General features: G+C 45.5%; 1 protein-coding gene across 1 annotated transcript in view; it reads left to right on the top strand.

Moving 5' to 3' along the window:
* Positions 1 to 19549, top strand: part of Mgl (low-density lipoprotein receptor-related protein megalin) — a 205269-nt gene extending 185720 nt beyond the window's left edge. Inside the window, exons 52-78 of the mRNA XM_077688059.1 lie at positions 787 to 1062; positions 1530 to 2039; positions 5257 to 5515; positions 5606 to 5734; positions 6452 to 6628; positions 6717 to 6943; positions 7377 to 7622; positions 7753 to 7872; positions 7975 to 8097; positions 8187 to 8312; positions 8399 to 8653; positions 8745 to 8884; positions 8973 to 9131; positions 9289 to 9367; positions 10491 to 10745; positions 12178 to 12312; positions 12882 to 13004; positions 13091 to 13219; positions 14115 to 14268; positions 14345 to 14491; positions 16307 to 16527; positions 16605 to 16784; positions 16852 to 16974; positions 17305 to 17475; positions 17561 to 17651; positions 17731 to 17839; positions 17917 to 19549. Of these exons, the coding sequence (XP_077544185.1) occupies positions 787 to 1062; positions 1530 to 2039; positions 5257 to 5515; positions 5606 to 5734; positions 6452 to 6628; positions 6717 to 6943; positions 7377 to 7622; positions 7753 to 7872; positions 7975 to 8097; positions 8187 to 8312; positions 8399 to 8653; positions 8745 to 8884; positions 8973 to 9131; positions 9289 to 9367; positions 10491 to 10745; positions 12178 to 12312; positions 12882 to 13004; positions 13091 to 13219; positions 14115 to 14268; positions 14345 to 14491; positions 16307 to 16527; positions 16605 to 16784; positions 16852 to 16974; positions 17305 to 17475; positions 17561 to 17651; positions 17731 to 17839; positions 17917 to 18264 (5012 nt within the window). The 3' untranslated portion in view covers positions 18265 to 19549. The remainder of the gene's footprint in view (positions 1 to 786; positions 1063 to 1529; positions 2040 to 5256; positions 5516 to 5605; positions 5735 to 6451; positions 6629 to 6716; positions 6944 to 7376; positions 7623 to 7752; positions 7873 to 7974; positions 8098 to 8186; positions 8313 to 8398; positions 8654 to 8744; positions 8885 to 8972; positions 9132 to 9288; positions 9368 to 10490; positions 10746 to 12177; positions 12313 to 12881; positions 13005 to 13090; positions 13220 to 14114; positions 14269 to 14344; positions 14492 to 16306; positions 16528 to 16604; positions 16785 to 16851; positions 16975 to 17304; positions 17476 to 17560; positions 17652 to 17730; positions 17840 to 17916) is intronic.

Raw genomic sequence — 19549 nt, forward strand, 5'->3', positions numbered from 1 at the left:
CAGACTGCTGTGCAGCTATAGCAAGCATTGTGCACGCAGTATTAACAGCAGTACGCACTGGCACTTATATGTTTACGTGTGCGTTTGTAACTTCCATTGTTTACCCCACCATTCTTACTACTATATAATGAATGTGAATTACGTTCATTTGAATTATGAATATGAATTACGTTCAGAATAGTTCATTCTGCAAGCTTATAAGTCCTGCCTAAACTTGCGTTTGCTTTTGCCAGCCTCAGCCAATCACACAGCTGCGCATATTACGTCATAGGTTCTAGTGAGGGAAATGAGCTAGTCGGTCACATGACCATTCCCTTTTTTCCTAATTGTATAGTGTATTTGAGTGAAATTTATGTTAAAAATGGTGTCAGTACGATTCTACCAAGGCAATTTTCGAATGAACCAAACTTGTGTTTTGTCTGCATAGCCCCTTTAAAGAACTTGAGGGCCTAGCTCGAGATGCCAATCCTTCTGTTAACTATATCTTCTAAACTTTTTCTTTCAATGCAGCAAGTTTCGTCAGGATTGGTTATAAAAACTATTGCTGTAGGTGTTTCTATGTATATATTTGTGTTTCTATGTATCATCTACCGGTTGTGGAAGCGACGACAAGCAGTAGGTTGCTCCTAATTTGTGTGTATCTAATTATGTCTGTTGACGACGTATTGTCACTATAAGGCTTCTTTTTATCGGATACCTTTTGCATGTGCAGCATCTAGAAATATACCTGAAAAATGTCTCGCCTAGCCTTTTTAGCAGGTAGCAAATTTTTTCCCATGTCTGCAGACACCCGGGAGTGTGACGCTGAGCGAGAGTTCAAGTGCACCCAGAACAAGCAGTGGGGGCGGGCTACCTGCATCCCCAAGCGCTGGGTGTGCGACGGAGACCCCGACTGTGTGGACGGGGCGGACGAGAACACAACCGTGCACAACTGCCCCGCGCCTGAGCCATGCGATCCTGAGAAGCAGTACCAGTGCAAGAACCAGCGCTGCATCAACAAGGACTGGGTGTGTGACCACGACAACGACTGTGGAGACGGCTCAGACGAGCCCCGCAACTGCAGTGAGTGTTCCTCATACTTGCACACTCTCCTTGTGTTTAACGTGGAGTGGGCTTTGGAGCTGGCCTTGGACTATTTCGTGCAACACAAATGCATAGTGAGGGAGACAGTTTCATCAGGCAGGCGTACCTCGGCAGGCAGCGTACCTCGGCAGCGTATTTCGGCAGGCGTACCTCATGGGTAGAACAGGGGCTCCCTTTCTTCCCTTTTCCTTCTTCCCTACCCCTCTGCCACAATCCTTTAATGGCCTTTTCCCCCATCTTTCTTCTTATCACGGTCAGTATCTTGCCATGTGATGAAAAGACTGGCAGTAAAGAATGGTTTGCGGGCTTATTCTGCAAAAATACCATCAAGGTTCGCATGAAATGGTAGTTACCAGCTCTATTCTTATTCAATTTGGAATTGGGTGTATGTAAAGAAGGGAAGAACTCGTAGGTGACACTGCTGACCTCTCTTTTCTTTTCTGCAGCGTTCCGCAACTGCAGTTCTGAGGAGTTCACGTGTCGCAATGCCAAGTGCATCCGCAAGTCCTACCACTGCGACGGGGAGGACGACTGTGGGGACGGCAGCGACGAGCTGGAGAAAGACTGCAAGAAGGAGGAGACCACCTGCTCGGGGGCCCAGTTCCGGTGCAAGAGCGGCCAGTGCATTCCGTATGAGCGTGTGTGCAACAAGCAGCAGGACTGCTCGGATGGCTCGGACGAGCCAGCCCACTGCAACGTGGATGAGTGTGCCAAGGTGGAGCTGAACCAGTGCGAGCACAAGTGTGTCAACACCCTGACCAGCTTCTACTGCGAGTGCAACGAGGGCTATGAACTGCTCAAGGACGGCAAGGCCTGCGCCGACATAAACGAGTGCAGGTCCAAACCCTCGGTGTGCAGCCAGTATTGCGTCAACACGCCGGGTTCCTACTTCTGTAAATGCAACCTGACCTATTACGACCGCGAGTTGGATGGCCACACGTGCAAGCGAAAAGATGGTGAGCTGCTGGACGTCCACTCTTAAATGCTGCCATTTTAATTTTTTTAGCACTGATATCAATGCTTTGAACCATATATGTTAGTCAGTATTCACTCACATAAATGGCGACCATTTCTTAATTTTTTACAGTTTGATTTTGTTAATTCGGCTTGTGAGCAAAGAGCACTTTTGTTTGATTTAGTTCAGTCATGGGCACATTACCAGTAAAAAGTAAGTGTTACAGTTAGTTACCTAAGTAAAAAGAAGTAACTCTGTTACAGTTACAGTTACGGAGTTTTTAAATGTAATTTGTTACGGTTACACTTACTGTGAAAAAGTAGAGTCGTTAATTTTCCGTTACTGTATAAAACTAAGCAATAGATCACAAAAAAAAGTGATCGTTTATTTAATAGGAACGTACGAAGGCAAGCGGGTACTCAAAATTGCACGTGGTGAAACCTTAGACGAAGAGAACCTGAAAGGGAGAATACTCAAGCTCGACACCAACCATCGTTATGAACACCTCATTTGGTTGCATAGGCTTTTTCGTTGATGCACCCTTGGTGTCCCCATGGGTGGCCGTTCTCCGTGGGCCCATCTGCGGTGGTCATCTTATACAAGGGTAGGCCAGCTTCCTCCGCAGTGAAGGTCTAATTACCAGTTTCCTTTTTGTTTGCTTGTCTGTGCTCGACTCAAGACAAAGGAAAAGTTTTCGGAATTCACCTTAAGGACCGACCTCCTACCTCAATCGGCTACAGGGAGATAGCGACCTCCTCTCCTAAACTGCCAGGGGAGCGTTGTTGTGGAAAGGTGAAAGGTGAAATGGTATAGGAAATTAGAAAGTTTGAAGAATCAGAAATCGCTATTTGTACGTCGGCCTTTAGCGAGTATTGCTGTTGGATATTTTTTATAAAAAAAGAAGTAACTGTAACGGTATTTCCTGTTACAGTTACTGTTTGAAAAAGTGTTACAGTTACAATTTCCTCTTATTTAATTAACTATAGTTACAGTACAAGTTCCCGAAAAAAGTAACTAGGTAGTTACCAGTAATGTGTCACTAGGAACTAATTACTGTCCAAGACTGATTTAGTTCATCTCTGAGAGAGAATCTTAGAAATCATTAAATACATTGTAGTAGCCATTCACCTGAGACCTTTATGCTGAAACTTCTGCTCGTAGTTCCAGGTTGTTATTGCAGTGATCAACAAATCACATGAGACTGCTTTGCATCGCTATATATTAACTTTTGGGCCTCCCATATGTATTCATAAAAGCTTTCAAAGCTGTGCAAATTAAATCACAGGCAATGCAAGCTGGAATGTTGGAAGTGGCATGGTGGCCTTGCATTCGGCTCTTCTGTTCAAACATCGCTCGTAGCTTTGGAAGTGAACATTTTAAACGGTCCTGCAGGAATCGGAGACTGTTCGGATAGTTCTTCGGTTCATAAAGAGGGGAGCCAGTTTTCTTCAATATGTTTTTGTGGCAGTCTGCAGTCTCTTCAAGGCATGGTTAAAGGGATCTTGTAGCACTCTTCGCCACCGTTATGCATAGGGTCCCATACAGCACAGAACAGGGTGAATGAGCAGTGCTGTCAAGCAGGTTGCGAACTGTGAACCGGTAGGTTAGCAGTTTGTGACACACGAAAAAAGCAGTCAGTCACTTAGAGAAAAATAGGGGTTAGTCGACTAATATGGAAGTTCTTCAAGGCTGTGGTACTTTTTCTGTGTACATTATGGCTGCATTTAAGGTGGATTTCAAATTTCTCATTGCCGTACTCCTCGGTTTTCTGGTGCACAGACGAGGATGGGACCAGTAAAGGGAGGGGAGTGTTGTGCACTTGCTGCAACACTGCTACCACTCTACTGAACTCTAGTTGCATTACACAAAGCCCACAAATGCAAATCGCCACTGATGATCAATTACAGTGGAACCTCGATAATACGACTTTCAAGGGACCGCGTGAAATCGTATGATTAGAATACGGTAATGCCACCCTAGCAGACTTTCTCACGCAGTAAATCTAAGAACTTACTTAAATTACTATATTTAGCGTAATTTTCGAACCTGTACGGAAATCCCTGCGCAATCATGCCTGCGCGGCGCTTGGCCGATGCGGCCGAGCAAATTGAGAGGAGGACAGGCAAATGTGTGAAACTGCCAAGACCATAACTTAGTGGCGACGGAAGAGGAAGCGAAACAAACGATAGTATGAGGTGGCGATGGAAGAAATGACAGGAAAGAAAGGAATGAAGTATGAAGTGACAATGCAGCTTTGAATGATAGGCAAAGATCAAGTGGTAAGAACAGTAAAGGCCGGAAAGAAACAAGGGGGCGATGCGGAGGTTGAAACAATGAACAGGGGGAGAAAGAGCATCGTTAAAGGAAGAACTTGGACTGAGCGGGTGAGGAAAGCCGGAGTTTGGTCATCGCCGTGGGGTATTGCGTATGTTTTCACGTTCATCGGCTCGAGGGGAGCTTTGAAGTGGCGGTCTGCTGGCCACCTGGACTACGACTTCTCATGGTTGGCGCGTTGGCGCTTTGCTGCCACGTGGGGCTGTTGAAGATTGAGCCCCCCCCCCACCAGTACCCGCTTGCTTGCTTGAGTCTGTTGCAAGTGGTTGGGCCCACCACGGACTGTTTACTTTTGCACATCAAGTAACGTCAAAAAGGTCGAGGTGAGGTGGCGTACAAGTTAGGAAAAATGTCAGTTTATCCTCACCAGCATCTGTCACATGAAGTGGACTGCGTGCACCTGAGCATTGTATAATCAAGGTCTTTAATGCATTGTTTCTGTGGGGAGTTTGCCAGGTCCACGGTGTTCTGTCGTAAAAAGCTGGTCATCATAAAACTGGGGGATGTATAATCAGCGTTCCACTGTACTCTTTGTGGTCAATCTGCCATGCTCTTCTGTGACCCTTCATAAAACTCGCACGTTTATGTTTACATATACTGCCTTAACAATTCTAACCATTGTGCCTTCTTTTTCACTATTCCCAAGTATAATAATGTTTCTTCTTTTTTTTTTTTTTTTGCACTTTGAGTAGGTTAGAACAGTCTTTTTTTAAAACAAATCTAAGGGACATAGATGGCGCACTTTCAAAATAAACACTGAGAAAAATCTACTTCAGCAGAGAAAAAAAAAGGGCAAAAGAAAAAAAAGAAGAGCCGATTTTGGCCAAAATACAAGCTGAAAGGTTCACGTGATACTTTCATGAGTAATTTTTATTTCATTTCAGATGTTACGCCATGGCTGATCTTCAGTAATCGCTACTACCTCAGAAACACTAGTCTGGATGGTAATCTGTACAACTTGGTGAAGATGAATTTGCGCAATGTTGTGGCCATTGATTTTGACATTCGAGAGGGGAGAATCTACTTTGCTGATGTCGGCAACAAGACGATACAGAGGATATATGCCAACGGCACCGGCGGAGAAGTTCTGGTTCGGCACGATGTTCATGGTCTGGAAGGACTGGCTGTTGATTGGATTGGACGGTGAGATAGACACTGCCTGCCACACATTCCTCACTGTCGCAACATCTTAGTGGTGCTTGTGTTGAATTTTCTTTTTCTTTTCTTTCCTAGAAAAATGTACTGGCTGGATCGTACAAGCAAGCAAATGTATGTCGCTGAGCTGGATGGTACCAGTAGAAAAACGCTGCTTCCAAAGGGCATTTCAGATCCTAGGGCCATAGCTGTGCATCCTGGCATTGGGTAAGAAGGGTGCCTGTTTATCGCTTTTTTGTTTCTGTTTTAAGACTTCTAGGCTGCATTCTTTTGGTGCGCAATCGTAGGTTAAGTTTACTATTTCATAGCTGCAAGTTAGAAATGAAAGCAGGGATTTCGAAGCATGCTAGTATGACACTCCAGTGTCTTGAATACTTTGGTTTAGTAGGGCATATAACAGGAAAGGAAAATGAATCGGGGGTGTTCAAGTACTGTAGGGGCGTATTTATGTAGTACGCCTCTTCTGATCAATTTGTAATGACAGTTTGCTTTCATGAGTGTCATTTTCTCTGTGCAGTCTTCATGTGCACATAATAATTTTTGTCTTACTTTTGTGTGCATGTTTTATTTCTTGATTGTACTCTGGCACCAGCATGTGCTTATGTAGTGCCCATGGGTTAATGTGCTAATGGATCATATGGGATGGCATACATTCCAGTACTACCTGACACATTTTAGAATAATTTCGGGGTCAGTTTTTACCTATTGAGTTTTCATTTGTGGTCATATATTTTAGCAAGTTGATAAACGTCATAGTTGCACAAATGAATTTGTTAACCTATACAGCTTAAACTGTAGACTATAGAACGATGGAATGACTGTGGTGAAGCGCACATGTCAGCTGTCATCATTTGGGAGGTTAAATTAAGAAGAAAGACTTGAGTGGCAGTTGTACAGCTTCGGTAATGTTGTTTGTTTTTCCAGCTATTTGTTCTTCACTGACTGGGGCCACCACGCCTTCATTGGCCGCATCGGTTTAGATGGAACCAACTTCACTCGCATTGTCCTCTACGAAAACAAGCTCGTCTGGCCAAATGCTCTCACCATCGACTACTTCAGCGACAAACTCTTCTGGGCTGATGCCCACCTTGACTACATTGAGTAAGCAACCAGGGCTGTTCCGTGAGGCTCTTTCTGTGGGCCACATTTTTGGGGTGTGCTTGTTTCACTAATGTTTTTTTCTCCACAGGTTTTCGGACTTGGATGGTACCAACCGGCACACAGTCCTGCAGGGACGTACTGTTCCACATGTGTTTGCCCTGACAGTGTTTGACGACTGGCTTTTCTGGACGGACTGGAACATGAAGGGTGTCTACAGGGCCCACAAGTTCACCGGAGAAAAACTTCAAGTTCTACGGAACACATCACACCGCCCCTATGACATTCATGTCTACCACCCATTGCGCCAGTTGCCTTGTGAGCCTTTTCACTTGCTTCTCTGCTTATTTGATGAGCTTAAGGCTGTGTTATGTTTACTTGACCACTCTGCCGCCAGAACAAAATGTTGGGTGGAGTTTCTAATGCAAACAGGATACAAGAAGCAGACGGTACTTGGGTTGGCAGCGTCAGGATGAGGATTAAGGAAGCTGTGTTCATTTTAAGAAGGAATTATTGAGGTATGCTTATACATAGTTTATTAAAAATTTAGTGATTAAGATTAAAAATTGATAAATAGATCGTTTCCTATTGGTGGGCTACTAAATCTGCAATTTCTGCAAGCAGCGTGCAAGTGCCCGGGAAAACAGGGCAGTGTGGCTGCTGCGATTTGCAAGTTTACCCCCACCATTTATAAAGTCTAAGGTTTGAATGAGTGGGAAGCCAAGCCTAACGGTTTTTTTCTGTTTTGAAGATCCCAATCCATGTGGCAAGAACAACGGTGGCTGTTCACACCTGTGCCTCATCTCTCCGGGGGCCAGCGCCTTCCGCTGTGCCTGCCCAGACAACTTTTTGCTGCTGCCCGACAACAAGACATGCATTGCCAACTGCACTGAGGGCCAATTCCGGTGTGGAGGCTCAGACGACCGCTGCATCTCGGTGTTTTGGAAGTGTGACGGAGAGAAGGACTGCCGAGATGGTTCGGACGAAATGGGATGTCGTAAGTTTTGTTGGCCACCCTAAGACCAGCTGCTGTTATCAGTTTTCCTGGTTTTTGATCTCTCGTGCAAGGATGTGAAACAGTTTACCGGGTGAAATACTGATCCCCCCCCGTGAAAAATTATTTCCAGCTGCATTCTCGTGCAAGAAGGGTCAGTTCCAGTGCCATAACAATGCCACCTGCGTGCCAAGGATTAAGATTTGCGATGGCCACAATGACTGTGGGGACCAGAGTGATGAGAAGTTTTGCAGTAAGTGCAGTGATAAGCCGTGTAGAGTACTGTTTTATTTCTGCTGGGGCAATCCCTGAGTGTGAGCACCTTGGGTGCACTGGTTTTGTTTTCTTCCTTTAGGTTACCCATGCGGTGAACACAATTTCAAGTGCCAGAACACTGGTCGATGTGTACCTGTCTCTTGGCAATGTGATGGCGATAACGATTGTACTGACGGATCGGATGAAGATCCTGCCATCTGTCGTAAGTTCTGAAGTTAATCCATAAAAGCACACTAGGCTCATCATGAAGTGTGTTCAGTATCATTTAAAATCTTTTTTCCCCCAAATCAGATCACCAAGAGTGCAACACTGACACACAGTACAAATGCAACAACGGAAAGTGTATACCAAAACTTTGGTACTGCGACTTTGACGATGACTGCGGTGACAATTCTGATGAGCCAGCGCACAAGTGCCGTAAGTTGCTGTTCTGGGGACTCTCTGAACTTCCTGTTCCGTACTTGACCTTGCTGGTGCTGCAAACGAGTCGCTTCACTTCACAGGGAACCGCAACTGCACTACGGGATGGCAGAAATGTCCTTCGGTGAACAACTACCGGTGTATACCAACCTGGCTCTTCTGTGACGGCAAAGACGACTGCCGTGACAACTCTGACGAGACAACCCCTGACTACTGTCCCAAGTGTCACGAGACCGGTGACTTTAAATGTAGAAACAACCGATGCATTCCTCTGCGCTGGAGGTGCGACTTTGAAGACGATTGTGGAGACAACTCTGATGAAGACAGCACAATGTGCGGTAAGCTGCGAGGGTGTTCTGAAGGTGGCCAGGCCTGTGTTGCTGGTTTTCCCTTTGTAATATCAATTTATTTTGCTTTGCCGCTTTCTAGCTGAACTCTATAGGGACTGTTCAGAAAGTGAGTTCCAGTGTGCCAACAAAAAATGCATCCCATCGAGGTGGCGGTGCGACCACGACAATGATTGTGACGACGGAAGCGATGAAAAAGATTGTTTGAACTACGAGTGCAAGGTAAAAAATAATGAATTTACTTACTGTGCTGTACTGTGAGCCGCTAGCTGTGGTGAAGCTTGCTAAGGGACATTTTTCTTTCTGGCAGGAAAACCAGTTCAAGTGCAACAGTGGGCACTGCATACTTAGCAGACTTGTCTGTGATGGAAACAAGGACTGCCACGATGTCTCCGATGAGCAAAACTGCCCAACAAGGGTGCCTGGTGGCCTTTACTGTCAGGAGAACATGTTCCAGTGTAACAACACTGTGAGTGTGATTCATGAAAAAATTTGCCTGTACACTTTTCACGTATTGCCTGTACACTTTTCATGTACACTTTACCCACGTATTGTTAAAACAAAGTTGCACCGCTTGAACAGTGCCCATTGAAAAGGATGGCCTAATAAACTGTTCCTTTCTGCAGGTGTGCATAAGACCTGACTTCATGTGCGATGGGGATGACGACTGCGGTGATTTCTCGGATGAAGCTGACTCAATATGTAGTACGTATTCACAGATGTCATGTGGATTAGTACTTGCAATGTATTTATGGTTGTAGTCAATGTGTTATAATGTGTCAAAGGGGACATGAACCTAACGGAAACCATAGTTCTTTGAGCAGGATTTGAATGTAAAGGTTGCCGTGATTAGGTATGCAAAGAATTGGAATGCGAGGTTGTGTGTACAAACTATATGAACGCCATTTTTTGGGGTGTTGGCTTTAACGCAGAAAAGGTGCAAACTTAAAACTATGAATGCCAAGAAGTCGTATCAAGCTTCATGGGACTTCGAAAACGTTTTTACCTTTACTGTTCTGAGTTGTCATCACAATACAATACTGGGCACTAGGGGGGCATCTTTGACAACCATTTCAGCATCTAGTTTTTACAGTGTAAAATGTTATTCGACCTGCCAAACTGTTGCTCAAACGGTACATTACCCTTCGCTTCGGCGAATTTTCACCACTTATATCTAGAGAAGGCAAGCGTTGCAGGGGGCGGCAGAAAGTTAGATGGGCAGATGAGATCAAGAAGTTTGCGGGGATAAATTGGTCGCTGTTAGCACAGGATTGGGGTAACTGGAGATTAATGGGAGAGGCCTTTGCCCTGCAGTGGGCGTAGATACGCTGGTGATGATGATGATGATGATGATGATATCTGAAGCGTAGCAGTGCACTACTGCCGAGTCCCTGTGCTCACCTTAAAGTGTTGACACAGTCCAAAACACGAATAATTAATTAAATTTGCAAACAGAAATGAATAATGAATGAAAAGGAACAAGCAAAATCTGCATGCAGAGGGTAGCTTTGTCATGCTGGTGCGGGTGATAGCAGTAGCTGGGTCCCTTGCACTCTTATGGTTGCTAGACTAAAATTTGCATTCTGCCAATGACCACTATATAAAATCAGGGGAGATATTCATACAACTTTTTTAGAAGAATCTCTAGCTATGTTTTGGTTTACACGGCATATGTCAACTTACAGTAATGCAGCACATTTGGGTTTTACGTTGTTTTTGAACTACAGTGACTGTATACTGCGGAATATTTTGTCAAAGTACAATCGTTGGTTTTCCACAGCTGTTGTGGTACTGTTGGTCACTGTCCACATCTCTCTCTGCGGTGCAGGAGACCACAAGTGTGACGTGACCCGCAAGTTCCAGTGCCAGAATAACAAGTGCATTCCGCTGTGGCAACTGTGCAACGGCAACGACGACTGTGGGGACGGCAGCGACGAGAACAACCACCAGCTGTGCGGGAAGCTGGCACCGCTGCCCTGCCTGGCCACAGAGTTCAAGTGCACCAACGGCAAATGTGTTCCCCGGGTGGACGTCTGCAACCGCAAGGACGACTGTGGCGACCTCTCCGATGAACGGGGCTGCCGTGAGTACCTCCACAGTGCTCAGGCTCGGGCCATTTGCTTACTGGGCTGTAGGAGAAACAGCTATATCCACGGGAGTTCTTTTGCAAATTCTGTGCTTGTAGCCAGTTAGTCCACCAAGGCTTTTCGTGTGCCGTAAATTTTATAACATGTATTAGAGTGGTAACTAGGGAATAGAGTTACTATAAAGTCATTACAATAGGGATTTTTGAGGCATTGGTCTTTTCACTTTACTATTTGAAATGTTCGCAAAGCATTTATTTTTTTGGGTTGACCTAGTTTTGTCACCAATAACGCTGTACTGGTATTTGTGAAATCAGTTTTGGGGAAAGTTCACCTGCATTCTGTTGTGTAAACTTTTGCAAGCTTACTAATTTTTAACACTGTCAAAGTAGGGACCTGGCAGAAAACAGATGAAGGGAGCTGCTTTGGCAAAAGATTTTACGTTCCATCAAAAGGTGGCGCTCAGAACAATCTGGTTAACTTTTCGTTACTCACCCCTGCAAAATTAAAAGCATAAAGGGACACTTAGGGTGGATAATTCTTTGTTGAAAGTGAAAAGTTGGACCATTCTTGGCTCATTTGGTTTTCGTTGAATGACAGATGCATTGTTTGTTTGGAAATGAATAATGAAAGACCTCATTTCTCTCTTATTATTCTTCCATATTTTTTTTACTTGAAGCACGATGTCGGAAGTAATATTGAGATGGCTTTGCAGTGGTTCTATCTGACAGAAGGCATAGAAACTGACACGTAATTGATGAGTGGCCAGCATGGTTGCAGTTGGCTGTGGTAGTAGTTGCTTCGTTTTGCTGCTGGCTGCTATAGATGTCACTGGCAGTGAGAAACAATGGTAATTCTCTCGTTCACTTTCGTAAATATGTATTCTGACTGCACTTGTACACCAAAGCAAAACATGCGACTGAAACCAGAAGTGATACAGTTTACTGGAAGTTTACTAGCTAGCACTTTTTAAGAATGTACATTTACTAGCTGCACTCAGGTTTTTTAAGAACATATGTTCAGTGAAAGTTGCTAAACACTTTTCATTTGACGTGTGCAGGCACTTATCTTACTGTTCTTTTCAGAGCAACATTCAGACGAGCTCCGCGAATCCTTCTTCAGCTGTCATGATTTGCAATCTCACAGTTGGTAGTGCCAAAAAGTCTATGGGGCAGCGGTACCTATTTGAACACTTTTAGCTCTTTCTGCATTGCCAAATCTGCAAGAAGCATATTTCTGTTCTTGGCACTCTAATGAACTCTAAAGGTGTGGTGAAAACAAAAATTGTGAAGTAGATATTCTCAAGCGGCACAGCCAGAGGTGTGTGCAAGGCACACTCAAGCGTTGCAAGACATGGAACAAGAGGTGCAGAGTTTGCATTTTATTTGTTTGTGTCAGCGTCTCTGAGCAATTTTTTTTTCTCTTCTTCAGATGAAGGCACGTGTGATGTCGCAACACGAGGAGGCTGTGAGCACAACTGCACAACCCTGGGCGACTCCAATGGCTACATATGCACATGCGCCAGCGGTTACAAAATCAAGGATGATGATCCAAAACGATGTGAAGGTGTGTGTATGTGTGTGTGTTTTTTTTTTTTTTTTTGTATTTGCAAGTCTAATGAACCTGGACCTAAACATTCGGTACTCACTGACATAGCACAGTAGTTACTCTCTGTTACTTAGAATTTCTACATAAACTTTCGCCCCTTTATATCGCATACACTGGTACCATGTGCTGTTATTTTAGTACAGGTAAAACTTAGAGCGCGATTGAACGAGGACAACAGAAAGACGACAACCACAAGTGCTTGTGTTTGTCGTCTTTCTGTCGTCCTTGTTCAATCGCGCTCTAAGTTTTACCTAATAAGCACAAACTTGCCCAACAGTGTGTTTTAGTACAGTTTAATATTTATGCTATTCTGCGATGTGTTTGTTAATTGTTTTAATAAGCGGGAGAGTTATTCTTCGATTTGCATGAGCAAAACAAACCGTACTGATAACTTACAGCAGTGTCAATATTTTGGGTATCATGCATTTGTTTTGGATGCCTGCCTTGTTTACTGTTAGGGGAATAAAAAGAAAGAAATGCACACTTCTTAATCTGCTCTTGATGTTGTTTCTGTCTCTGTGCTCTAGATATCAATGAATGTGCCACTTTTGGCCACAACTGCTCGCAAATATGTGAGAACCTAATGGGTGACTATGGCTGCCGCTGCAAAGAGGGCTACGAGATGTTCAAGTCTCACTGCCATGCTACAGGTATGTGAGCCTCTAGTGGTGATGTGCTGGGTCAGATCAAGGGGCAGTATTCTCATGTGTGAAGTTTTTTGCGTGTGCATTTTCAGGGCCTGCCCCCATTGTCCTCTACACCAATGGACCTGACATCAGAATGCTGGACCTGAAAAATGAAATTCAGGGCCCAGTCATCACTGGGGAGAGCAGAGTTCAGGCCCTGGACTACGATCCTCGGGAACGTACGTTGGCTGTGCCCACCATCCATTGTTTCATACATGGCACTGAATTTGCACGAACTGCCAATTATATCACTGGCAGCCTTATGGCTCCGAAGGAAAGATTGGTGTAATGAAAAAATATAATGGACAAAATTGCTTGTTTCTTTCGTGTGGCTTTAAGTACATATAACCAATTGATTTTGAGTTAAAACAACTTAATCAACCTTAGTTAATAAACAGTTTCATGTTAGCTAGGCTAGGCCTGTTTCACATATTTTCAAACAAGAGTTGCCAATGTAAAGTTGTTGTAACGTAAACTTGTTTGGAACATTTTTTTGATTTAGCCAAGTACATTTGTGTCTGTCACCATGGCATTGCTATCTTTCCGTCCTCAAATTATTGCAAAATATCGCAAAATCAACTGTTCATCTTTTTATAAGCACACTGTGTGTATGGGTCAAGAAAGCTAATTTACTAAGTAGCATTGGTTAACTATTTCAGGTACCTTACAAGATAGAGATGGATCTACATATACTGGTGGGGGGCTATCAGCTAACAAAGCTTACCTTTGTGAACTTGGGTGTACTTATTTTAAAGGAGAGGTTAAAATGTTCTCCCCCCCTGTATCCATGGGTGTTGTGAATCAAAATGGTGACATTAGCTTTGTCAATTTGCTCTACGTGATAGAACTACTGGCTAAGAAGCGGCTTTATTGTTGTTCATTCTTAGCAGTAAATTATTATCGGAAACCTTCGGAATGTAAAGCATTATAGTACCAGGAAACATAGCATTCGAAATGGCTTGTCAACAGTTCTTTTGTGCACTTTTGTGCACTCTTTGTGCACTTTTGTGCAATAGCAGGGCTCTCAGTGTTTTTTTGTGATGCCTCTAAAGCGTTCTGGTTCTGCTTCTGCAGATATGCTCTACTGGACCGACTCCTTTGAAAAGACCATCAAGAGGGCATTCTTGCCGAACTTGACTGATGTCAGTGCTGGCATTGGGTTCCCACAGAATCTGGAGCTGAAGGGCCTCACAAAGCCAAATGCTATTGCAGTAGACTGGGTTGGAAGGTGGGCATACGTCTTGACGCAGATGCAACGAGCTCTCCAGAGGTGTGCCTGATGAGCGTGTTGTTTCCGTTTGCAGAACCATTTACTGGATGGACACGGATCTGTCAAGCACTCGTCCCAAGGGCAGAATTTTCGTCAGCCTCATTGATGGACGGTACCGAAAAACATTGTTGTCATCCAACTTGGAGAGGCCTACTTCAATGGCTGTCGATCCTGACATGGGGTAAGTGGTAGCAGAAATGTTTGACGTGCCATGCTGCTAGAGGCTGAGAGGAATGCCACAGTGGGGCTCGTGACCCTTGCATCCTGGAGTTGGCCCTCCGGGCGCCGCGTTTGTTGTCTTCTGGGCCACCTTTGGTGCTGTTTCTTCAGCTTGGGAGCACATCTCCACATGGGCCACTTGCTGCATCAGCCTCTTCTCCACTGCAGTGTGTGAACGCACATCATCCAAAGGGCCAATGCAGCTGGTGGGCCCTGGGAAGTTGGTCGCTCATGCTCGAAGAAGAATTTGTCCAGTATGCCGGGTAGGGGAAAATTTCACGCAGGGCTAGGCTGGACAGCAGGGCAGTCTGTGGACAACATCTCCCTTGCTCCGTGCCTCTCTTTAAAAGTGAGCCTTATGGCGCTATTCTGAGTGTTTCCTCAACTTAGGTGACGGGAGGATACCATGTGAAAGCCATTCTCAAGGATATTCACGACTGGAGGCTCAGTGGGGAAGGGATTCAGAATACGGGGCTTAATGTTCTGTCTAAACTGTGGAGCATTTCAACGTTGTTGGTTTTAGGTCAGTGGAGGAGCGCTGCTTTGTAATGCCACTCAGCACTATTTCTCTGTATTGGAAGAAGAAAGAATTTTTTGACGGGTATACAGTAAGTCCTTGTGGAACTGAGGTGGACCGTGAGGCTAGTTGGCAAGAGATGATAAATGCTTATCAACACTCTTTAATGACTGCTAAAGTTTTTACTTCGAGCTGTCCAGTAATAATTTTTTCTGTAAGAGCTTTTCTATTTGCGCACAATTTAATGTAGTTTATAATCCTTAATGGTACGATGCAACATGATTAAATCTCTTGTTTATGAATAAAAGTGGCATTAAACTTCAGCATTTGTTTACTTGTCTGTTCAGGGGCATCGAGGATTTTGAGTTTTTAGTAGTGTAACCAAGTTTTTCCTGTACAAAATTTGAATCTGTTCAATAGGACACATTCATCAGCCTGATCAGACACCATCATCACCAGCCTGCACATGTTCACTGCAGGACAAGGGTCCCTCTTATGTTCCTCCAGCCATTCGTGTCTTGCAGTTGCCACCGAATTTCACAATTTGATCCCTCTATCGAGTTGCATGCGCAGCCCAAGTCCACTCCTTCCTCTTAATTGGTAGTCTCATCAAAAATAGTTGCAACACTCTGCCCTACATATACCATGTGACCATTGCTTTTGCCACGGGAGTCTGGGAAAAGATTTTGGCGGGTGTTGAAGGTGCCCAGGTGGTGTAAATTAAGCTGTGGCGCTCCACTTCTAGCATGCCTCGTCACCCAGCCGTAGCTTTGGCATCTAAAACCTGGATGTGAACTTTTCGAGTGTGTGGAAAAAAGGACGAGGTTTTCTTGTTATTTTTCAAAATTGGGGTCTTTATGGGCATGCTGGCATTTCTTTAAAGCGTGTACTGCTACTGTGGTGCAGGGAATCGTGGGCCCCAGTCCTGAGTCTTATCAAGCATTGGAGGAGTGGCATGCCTGGTTGCTAGAGGTTATTAGCAGCTTCGGCTGCAAGTACTAAAGACTGCATGTCTATGTATTGTTTTCAAGAGTTCTGAGACCGCTACTTCACGTCTGTTACTGTGGCTAGAAGATATCATTTATGGTTTTTGATGTAAAACATCTATGGTTCACAGTATGCGCTAAAAAATGAATAAATAAATGCACAAAAAATGCTTGCCCTTTTATGTGGGCATAAATTATGGTTTTTTAAAGTAATTACGATGAGTGCCTGCGGAGTGGTTTTTATAGTGCTGATACTTTCACGGGCTGCCCGCAGGTGGATGTTCTGGTCAGATTCGGGCTCCAACCCTAAAATTGAGACAGCATGGATGGATGGCTCAAAGCGCCGCATCATTGTGGGTGACAAGATTGGCTACCCAACAGGCCTGACAATAGACTATGCCGCTGACCACAGGGTGTTTTGGTGCGACAGCAAATTGAACACCATTGAGACTGCCAAGCAGGATGGCTCCGACAGGGTGGTTCTCGTCAGTGGGGGTGAGTGCAAGCGTGCCTGCTGGCTTGTGGTGAACATTTTCTAAGCTCAAGGCCCTTTTTTTCTTTCCCCCGTAAAGATATCATGCATCCATTTGCAATGGACTTGTTTGAAGACAGCCTATTCTGGGTCACTCGAGACTCGGGCGAGATTTACAGGCAAGACAAACATGGACGAGGTGTGAAGGTCCGAGTGAAAAGGAATGTCGAGAATCCCACGGGCGTCAAGATCTTCCAGCCACTCAAGTACAACTTGACTGGTATGTCCGGTGGAGAGCAAAGCGGCTGAGACACGGTCCCTCACACTGGCCTCCTCTGACGTTTCAGTTCCCAACCGGTGCCCGTCGTCGGGGTGCTCCCACTTGTGCCTCTTGGTTCCCCAAGGCTATCGCTGCGCTTGCCCTGATGGAACTTCGCTCCACGTTCTCAACTTTGGAAGCTGTGATGCAGGTCAGTAAATTTGTGTGTCAAGTTGGAAAAATATCAACGGTTCTGGTGGAAGCCTTTGCAATGGCAGCAGAATGCGAGCTTTGATCGTGTCATGTTTTCGTACAACAAACCGGTGGACTTGCATGAGCCGTATGTACTGGACGGTGGTTCTTGTCTCATGGACACAAGCTGGATGCAATGGTCGGAACCTGGTTTATAGTAACCTAGCAGGTGCAGGTGTAACCTAGCAGGTGCAGGTGTAACCTAGCAGGTGTATAGCAGGTGCAAATAATTTGTAATGCACCAACTAGCCCAAATGGTGGTGTTACGTTTGTGTTCTTCTTCTTCCAGGGTTTGAAGTGCCAAAGCCACAACCGTACAAGTGCCCCTGCCGCAACGGTGGCCACTGTGAAAGTGTTCGGGATGAGCAAATCGTGTGTAGGTGCCCGAGCGAATTTGAAGGCATGCACTGCGAGAACTTCATTGCCCGCCGACGGATATCTTCTCTGGGAGGAGCTAGCGGTACGATCTGCTGGAGAACTTTGCAGCTGCACTTTGCTTTGTGCCTTGAGCGCCTGCTGAAATTTATTTTCTGCTTTTAACGCAGGCGTTGCTGCTGTCTTGGTCCCAATTATTGTGGTCCTGATAATAATGATTGTGGCTGCCACGCTGTTCGTGTGTGTGCGCCGACGCCATTTGTAAGTGCTATGGTCGCAAGCATGCCTTTCACTCCCTCTCAGGTTTTCAGCGCAGCGCTAATCGAAAATTGTTTTGCAGCAAACAAAGTGGCCTTGGAGGCAGTACGCAGAGTGTGTCATTCCGAAGTGGCACCAACGTGGAGTTCTCGCCAAACTTCATGCGGACCCGGCAGGCAGAGACAAACGCTGTACGTTGGTTATTCCGGAAATGCTCGGCTACCTCTCGCCAGCTCTCTCCTGATGTGTGCTGTCATTTTTTTCGCAGGAGTCTTTAGATGCAGACTTTGGCCTGAACGACGTGAACAAGGCGACCGACTTCAGCAACCCCATGTACGATGCAATAGGCAACGCGGACAGTACAGCGGGCGCAGGTGAAACGGGGAAAGGGGGCCTGTACGAAGTGGCTGGCGACGTCTTCGACAAGAAGTACGACAAGAACAGTGGCCCCAACAAGACGCCGCCGAGTGTGGGATCTGCTGTGCTGCATCCGTCGATGGTGCTACATCGGTCGTCGCCACACGTGCCTTTACGGCAGACGGCTCTCGACCCAACCACAGTGGACACGGACAAAGACACGCAAAACCTGGTGGAAGAGGACAAGTCCGAATGCTGAGTGTGCCTGCACGAGGCAGGCCCCCCAAAACAGGTGAACCAGCTGGCAATAGAACTGTTAACAAACGTGGACTCGTCTTCGAATCGTGGTCATTCTAGGTGATGCATATCTTGTTTTGGGCTGGGGAGTAGACTTGTACATACGGTATTAACTGTTTTCGAAGAGACCGTCAGAGAAGAGCTATATTGTGTGCAGCCAGCAGCAGCATGTCCGCTCTGGATGAAGAGGAGGAGGAGTGCTGGGCACAGCCACCGTGGCCGAGCCCTCCCCGCTGAACGGCCAGGGCTGGTGGGCCCAGTGCTGTTATTTATGTCGTGTATAAAACAACGGGCCCCTCGCTCGGGCCCTGGCTGGACGCCCCTTCGCTCCCCTCTGAAAGTGTGCTCCTGCTTGCACGTGTCCCTCCGAGAACGCACAAGGTCTGGCGGGGGGAGCAGAGGCTTGCCCCAGGCGCCAGAGTCTTGCACGGATGTGCGTCTTCTCGCAAGACATAGAGTTTGTTTATTTGTGAATTGATTTTATAAACTGTTTTAATGTTATGCGAGTTTTTTTTATTCTTCTTTTAAGTGCACCTGGCAAATGCTTTTACAATTGAGTCTTTGAAGTCACGTGTGCCCAATCCGACTGTGTGAGTATGCCTCTGTTGATAGCAGTGTCTTGTGCTGGCCAGCTTTTGTGAAAGCCCTGCACTCCCCTCAGGCCCGAAGGTGTGACAACCGCGAGCATGGTGGTGCGTGCGGGGCTTTTATTCCTCGGTGCTGGCCTGTTTATGCGGCAGCCGGTGCAAGATGCCTCTAAATCAGGAAAACAAAATCCTTGTGGCATTCGCGCTGTGCATGTTCTGGGCTGAGTACTTATGTCCAACAGGTTTCAGTCTAGTTTATCCCAACACCTGCTGCTGCAAACAGGCTGCCATGATGTGTGAATTGTGACATAAGTGCTTGATGTGTACATGTGATACTTTTTTTTTTTTGTAAAAGCTTAGGCACGCCATACCTGCTGATAACTGATACCGTATCATTCCATCTGTTCATTCCATGTTCGGTACAAATGTGTGATATAGATTCTGCCTTTTTTTTTCTGTTTTGTTTTCAACAGGCAAGATGTTGTTTTATGAAACTTACAGTAATCCTTGCGCTGTTGTGACACATTCCCTCCCACTTCCCTTCCCCCCCACACTTTTTTTTTGTTGATGATTGCATTGAGGTGCTGCTCATCAGCACACAGTTAATCCATGAAATTCTCATCTGCCATTTGAGAGAACAATAAATTTGTAATACTTGAA

Source organism: Haemaphysalis longicornis, unplaced genomic scaffold (assembly GCF_048455015.1).
Source record: "Haemaphysalis longicornis isolate Haplotype H1 unplaced genomic scaffold, Haemaphysalis longicornis Haplotype H1 scaffold_1, whole genome shotgun sequence".
In the NCBI taxonomy this organism is placed as follows: domain Eukaryota; kingdom Metazoa; phylum Arthropoda; class Arachnida; order Ixodida; family Ixodidae; genus Haemaphysalis; species Haemaphysalis longicornis.